Genomic DNA, 6973 nt, shown 5'->3' with positions numbered 1-6973 from the left:
TATTGAAGTCTCAGCTCTGCAAATGCTGCGATCACTTGAGAATCTGATTTTATCTTTGCATGGAGTAAGTCATGAGCTCTCATGGCTATGGAAAAAAGGCCCGGGTGATGATCGAGCTAGACACCGTCAGCAGAGCAACCTCCCGAGGCTCCAGGTTGGATAAATCCAACCTCCTCTCCAAATCCACCTCAGGAATCTGGCGCTCGGAGAGGACTGATCGGTAAGGTTCGAACCTTGGCAGTGAGACCCCAGCGGGAGCGGCCCCCCCAGTCCCCCAGCCTGGAGGCTCCGGGGGGCGGTGGCGGGGACAGGCGGCTCCTTGCGCTGCCGCAGCGGCGCGGCCGCCCGCGGACTACAACTCCCAGCGTGCCGCCGCGGCCGCCGCCCGCCGGCACAGCCCGCCCGCCCGGCCGCCGCGGCGCTGCCCGGCTGGGCTCGGCTGGGCTCGGCGCCGCCGCCCGGCTGTGTCCCGGGGCGCTGGGCGCAGCCCGGGCGCGGAAGCGAGGTAGGTGTGCGGGGCGGGCAGGGCGGCGGGCGGGCTGTGCCGGGCAGGTGAGAGACCCGCGGGGAGGAGGAGGAGGAGGAGGAGGAGGCGGCGGCGGCGGCGGCGTGCTCCTGCCTGCTCCTGCCTCCTCCTGCCTGCCCCTGCCTGCCGGGCGGTGCGTGTGTGTCTGTGCGTGCCTGCCCGCCTGCAACCTCTCTGTCACTCGGGTCACACAGTTGCGTGTGGATCCAGCTACTCCCCGCGCTGGCGGGGATCGCGTTTCCTAGCGCGACCGGTTCCCGCTGAGGTCCCGAGAAGAGCGTGAGTGAGCAGTGTCTGTTACCGATCACGTATATGCTATAGGCGCACATGTGTTTTCTACGCATGCAACACATTTATTGGGCTGCGGGCTTTGCCTAATGACACCGGGCATTCGGCATCGAGGGGGGATGGGGCACGGAAGGGGGTAATAACGAATTAATTGCAGATGAGAAGTAATATCCATCTTTGAGTCATCAGTCTTTGAGGCATAATTTCATTCCGAAAGCTCTTAATCAAACTGGAGATCTGCTATAGGAAAGCACTGCTTTTCCCATAGGATTATCAGATTTCCACTAGAGAATACAGCTCCTGGATTATTGAGCTACATGGGATTTGTGTGCTTCTTTCTAATTAGTCTGTGAATCTGAGTTTAAAATTCTTTATTTGGAAGGGGGTGGGGGAGTTACTTGCTTCTAAAAGAGCAGACATCTCTTTTCTCTGACATTTTACACAGTTATTCTGGTTATCCTGTGCTCTGTGGATGACTTACTGCCTTAATTGGATGCTGGTGTCAAAGGTTGATTAGACTCCCTAATAGATTTTGGATCTGCAAGAGGATTGCAGTTTTAAGTGCGTGGTTAAAACAATCATGTTTGCCATCTCCCCTTGAACAGCTGAGAGGAAGACTGATGTATTACATTTGCGTTATCTTCTGTTTGGTTTATTAATGTATCATCATGAGGTTGTCAGGTTTGGTTTTGTTGTTGTTTTTTCCCCCTCTGCTATTTCATTTGCAGACTGAAAAGAAATGAATGTCAGAGAGGATTTGTTTAATCATTTAACAGCTGACACAAGCCATGTCCCTAACAAAACACTGGTGAAAGAGTAGAAGATTTCCGGGATACAGCAGCTCCGGTACCGTGAAGCCTCTTCAGCGGGTCAGAGGCAGCGTTTACTGAAGGATGCGGTAGCCCAGGAGTTGGGGCTCGCTGGGACGACATCAATGGCTTGCATGGAGCTTCTCTACCTGGCCAAGGAGAGCAGGCAGGCACCTCTGGGCTCCACTGCTGGCTGGAGCCTGCCCTCCCCTCCCTATGAGCAGCAGCATGAGGGGGGTGAAGTGGACCCCAGAGCAACTGCTGCCATGGCAGCCCTGCACTGCGAAAGGCACTGCAAGCCCTTGCAGAGGGGCCATGTGGCTGAGCCTCCCTCAGCACGCCAGCCCTCCCCCCCAGGCACCATGCCTCAGGAGCACCTTGCACCCCCTGGCATCCCCCAGCCCTGCCACCCACCTGAGCACTTGCCTGGAGAAGAGGACGGAGGGAAGAAGAAACCCTGCTGCTGTGCCCAGGAACTCGAGACGTCGTTCACCTATGTGGATGAAAATGTAAACGTGGAGCATGCAAGTCCCCCAAGTCCTACAGGTGGCCGCTGCCAGGATGCCCCTCTGCAGCAGCATCCTTGCAGGCAGCTGCCACCTGAGTGGGTGCACGATTCTCCTTCCCTGGTCTCTGAGGAGGATGATGCTGCCTCAGATGTGGCGGCCGGGAAATCTGTGGACTATGGGTTCATTAGTGCCATTTTGTTCCTGGTTAGTGGCATTTTGCTGGTGATCATTTCCTACGTGGTACCCAGAGACGTGACTGTGGATCCCAACAGCGTGGCTGCCCGGGAGATGGAGAGGCTGGAGAACGAGAGCGCCAGGATTGGGGCTCACTTGGACCGCTGCGTTATCGCCGGGCTGTGTCTCTTAACCCTGGGGGGAGTGGTGCTCTCCAGCCTGCTGATGATGTCCATGTGGAAGGGGGAGCTGTACCGGAGGAGCAGGTTTGCGTCCTCCAAGGAGTCTGCAAAGCTTTATGGGTCTTTCAACTTCAGAATGAAGTCTGGTGCAAACGATAATATGCTCGAGCTGTCGTTAGTTGAAGAAGATGTGCTTGCCATAGATAATTAGCGTGGTCACGATTTTTTTAAGACAGTATTTCCACAGGAAAATACATTTCATTAAAGTAAACAGAAGTGGCTAAAGATAGCTGGTGATGCAGTTTATTTGTCTGACAAGAATGTTGTTTTCTTAAGCTCTATAATCGAACGTTTGCAGTATACGAGCACTTGTTGTAAAGGGAAAATGTGCCAGAGAAAACGCAACTGATATAAAATAATGAAAACCACTGAATAAAAGAGATTTGTGATAAGTAGGTTCCTCAGATACTCCTTTATCCTAATATAAAACATTCCATTGGTGTCTTGCCTGTATAATTTTCTTATTACTCCCTTAAAGAAAAGCAATGACCTTGACACTTTGGAAGCTGTTAATTATTGCAGCCTGCAGGATTATTAACAGTCTACTTTGTCGACTGTTAAAAAGCAGGACCAATAATCAAAGAGCAGGGCTAATATTTAGTTGGGAGAAATGCTTTTTTGTCCTTTAAGTTGATCCCTTCTCTTCTATTGAGTGAGAACTAAGGGAAAATAATACCACTTGGTCATGACTTGCCACAAATCTCCTATATTTTCAAACAGTTGTACAATTAGTGGTGATTATTTAAAATATAAAATAAGAGGCAAAGGGCAGGGAACCATATGGCTCATGGTATTGGTAGGAGACAAAAGACTCTTTCAGCTTGAGGTCAGTGGCTCCGTTTCAGTTCAGGTTAGCAATGATTGATAGTCATTAGCTTCTGATAGCTACAGTGGCCCATATAAAAGAAGTTTAGTTCCTGGTGGACAGATGTCTCTGTATGAAAACTGCCATAACTTGAATTAACTGACCTCTTGTTTGGAGTCTCAAAAGACCCAAAGAGTAAAAAAGTGTGGGGATGCCGAGACTGAACACTTCTCCTTCAGTACAGATGCCAGAAGAAATTTAAACTTGGCTGCAGGGCTTTACTTGTACTTGGGCTGTCTGCACCTTACTAGTCCTTTTGAAACTTCAGTTTTATGTCACTAGGCTGTCAGCAAGGAAAGGTCAGGAAGAAACATTCTGGGGCTCATTCAATAAAACCAAATTTATTTGTAAAAAATAAATTGCCAGGAATTAAAAAGGTTAAATATCAGGCAGTTGAACTGGCTGATGTGGTACTGACTTAACACAGGGGATGATCAAGGGTACATGCTGTTATTCATGACAGTTCTGTGACACGGTAACCAAAACCTGGTACCAGTGATGCTATTTACTTTATTATCAGCCAGTTTCTGTGGAGCATTGAAGTTGTGTTATTGCAGTGCTGGGAAAACCGAGAAAGATTGTTGTATGCACCACTGCCAGTTTTTACTGAACAGTGGTTAATAGAGATATATATATGTCCTGTTAACATACATGTATGTTAATACATATATTTGTGTCCCTGCCAAAGCTAAACATGAGTGAAGACCTCAGTACAGCTCCTGGCTGCAGAGTCTTAGTAGATGCTTGCAATTCACTGTCACAGCCTTGTCAGTTGTGAGTTAAGTCTCAAGTATCAGGAATATCAAATCTTTTTTAAATGATACTTTTTTCCTGCTGTGACATACCTGAGAAGAATTCTCTTGGGAAGGGAGGAGAGGATCTCCTTTATGCCCCGTTCACCCAGGAGCATGTGACAGCACAACGTTCAGAATAACAAGTGGCAGGTGGAAATGTTGCGTCCTCACATGGGGAGACTGAACACTATTTTGCCACCTGGTTCCTCATTCCCTCTTCCTTCTTCTCTGGCTGTTCATCTCAGGAGACATGTGCAGCACCTGAATCTGGCACTTACTGAGTTCCGGCCCTCCTGCTTGCTGGCTGTGGGTGCTGGTGCCTTCGACGGAGGGCCCAAGGAGCTGCACCGCTCAGGGTCATGCCTTTGGTCACTGTAAATAGTGTGATGTGGTACCCAGGCTTTAACGCTGGCCCTGCAAAAGAGATGCTGCTTCACGTGTGATCTGCTCTAACCGTTGCTTTACTTCAGTGTTATGTGGTAATTAAATGAGCAGCCTTATTAGGCAGTGCTGCTGCCTAGTAGATGGTTTTGCCTGTTTATGTCATGATACGAAGTGTGTTTGTGGGCAGGAGCTCAGCAGTGGCCAGCATCTCCACAGTCATCTATGGAGAGCTTACATGCCTCTGGATGTGTCATCGGGAATTCAGGATTAAATTTCTAGGGTAAATAAATGGAATAGCTTCCAGATGTAAGGAGAAGCCTTCAGCCTGTTGTGATCGGTGGGAGTGAGGAAGGAAATAGGACATGGAGGAGGAAGGCTTCTCTTTGGCTGGCCTTTGCCTGCTGGCGGGTATGAGGACACTGACTGCAGGGCCTGCCACCTGTCTGGAGGTGGGGTATTGGGACAGCGTTGCCCCCCTTCCAGCCCTGAGGAAGGGAGGGGGCTGGCCGTGGGCTCCAGAGGTCCAGGGAAAGCCATGGCAGGTGGGAGGGCAGACGGTGCTGAGCCAGGGGCAGCGAGCTGGTGTGGGGCAGGGGATGGATGTCGCAGGGGGAGAAACCTCTTCACCAGCCTGGGCCCCTGACAGGAATCGCTGTACTCACCTGAGCAACAGAAGCTCTGACTGGTGGTTTTGAGAGGCATCGTTTTTATTTTTTAATGATACATGTGCATAAAATTGGAGTACATTCCATTGTTGCAGAAAGATGACAGCTAAAGCTGTAAGGATCACAGATTTATTGTAGGAACTGTGGCATGCCTTAATGCTGATTATTAGCACTAGAAAAGGGAACGTTCCCTCGACTGTCAGTATGTTATTATCAAGTGAGAAGTTTTCTGACGCTTCGTAAAATGCCTGTCACAGATCATGAGCCCGCAATACTTAAATGAACGCTCAGATTTTCCCTAAGCATTTTAAGGAAATGTAAGTCATCCTAATAAGCTAAATATACAGTACAGAAGTGTGAGGAGTAAGAAAATTTAAGTAACAGGACTAACACAGTTTCTTTATTGTGATGTTAGTGTGTGCTCCAAAGGAGGCGAAGGCTTTCACAGTGCAGGAGTCTGGCAGATAAAAACTCTCAGGACATTTCGCTGATCACCCAACAAGATACCTTTACAAATTATAGGACTGTGTGGGTTGGTGGTGCAATATAAAACCTCTGGACTCTCAGGTTCTCATGCTGTGTGGTGTGACAGAGACCAAAACACTTAGTATTTGGTATCCGATGGTGGAAAACGAATGTATTAGCCCGCTGCCGGGTGGACGAGCCTTCACGTCGTTCACTTCGCACGAGGCAGTACCAAAGGCTGAGGCCAAGGGAAATTGCCCTCTCGTGCACCCTTATGGTTTGATTTCCTGTGCTCAAAATGTAAATGCTTAAAGGGTACAAGTGTGAGGAAAATTTTTGTTGTTGTTGTTGCCCAGGCTAAAGATTTTGCATGGATCATTGGAGAGCTTTCTTCTCTGGGGATCTAAATTGGGGGCGTACCAGGCAGGTTTTAGGTGCCCCCCGGATTACCCCGGGAACATATCGGGATTTGTGCCATCAGTCAGTTTATTTCTGACCGACCCTAACAGTGAAACGTGACACTTACCCATTTTCTACCTCACGACATGTCCGCGGGCTGGGCCCTGCCCTGGCCTCCGCCTTCCTGCTGGAGGGACCAGGGACCCGCGGCCGGGACGGGGGTGCCCGCACTACCCTGTGGCTGGCTCCCCGCTCTTCAAACAGCTCCCAGTGACCCCTTTTTCTCAGTTTCTTTTTCTCAATCAGGCGTTCGTGGCCGAGGCTGGCCATTTGGGAGCTGCCTGGCACCTGCTGGGGACTCCCACGGGCGAGGAGCCCGTTGCCAGGCGGGCACCCAGCGCAGCTCCCCGGCACAGCAGCTTTGCCTTCTCAGTGCCAGACCAACGCCGGCCCCGCAGCTGAAGTCTCTGAGACGCTCTCCTAGGAAGCTACACTGGGTTGTTGCTGGTTTTGATATGTTTACAGTTTTCTAATCTTTGTAATTCTTTTAAAAATCTGTCTGTAATGAATATAAAGTTTACCGACTGGGAGAGCAACCCGTTTAATCTTGTAAAACTCCTTTTTGACCCGCGACAGGGCAAAACATCACAGTCCATCGTGAGCTTTTCAATAGTGCATTTGATGCCTTATTATAATAGCAACAGCGTTCTGTACAGATTAAAAAATAAAAGTCTATAAAGCTGAGTGCTGTTGTCATGGTTGTCTTTGCTCGTTGCTGCACAGCCCCTTGTCCCTGTCCGCCGGGAGCCATGGCAGGGCCCAGGCGGGCAGCATGGCTGCCCAGCGAGAGGTG

At 49.9% G+C, this 6973-nt stretch overlaps 1 protein-coding gene across 2 annotated transcripts; it reads left to right on the top strand.

Moving 5' to 3' along the window:
• The first annotated feature begins 400 nt into the window (after nucleotides 1-400).
• TMEM74 (transmembrane protein 74) lies at nucleotides 401-6737 on the top strand. Of its 2 annotated transcripts, none has more exons than XM_065628713.1 (2): nucleotides 401-505; nucleotides 1591-6737. In XM_065628713.1, the coding sequence occupies exon 2, from the start codon at nucleotides 1749-1751 to the stop codon at nucleotides 2697-2699; it is 951 nt and encodes a 316-aa protein (XP_065484785.1). In that variant the 5' UTR covers nucleotides 401-505; nucleotides 1591-1748; the 3' UTR covers nucleotides 2700-6737. The 2 variants fall into 2 exon arrangements, with proteins under 2 accessions (XP_065484785.1, XP_065484784.1); XM_065628712.1 differs by having other exon boundaries at nucleotides 1543-6737.
• The last annotated feature ends 236 nt before the right edge of the window (nucleotides 6738-6973 follow it).

This window comes from Caloenas nicobarica, chromosome 2 (genome assembly GCF_036013445.1).
Source record: "Caloenas nicobarica isolate bCalNic1 chromosome 2, bCalNic1.hap1, whole genome shotgun sequence".
NCBI classification, from domain to species: Eukaryota; Metazoa; Chordata; class Aves; order Columbiformes; family Columbidae; genus Caloenas; species Caloenas nicobarica.
This window is presented reverse-complemented; position numbering and strand designations above follow the sequence as displayed.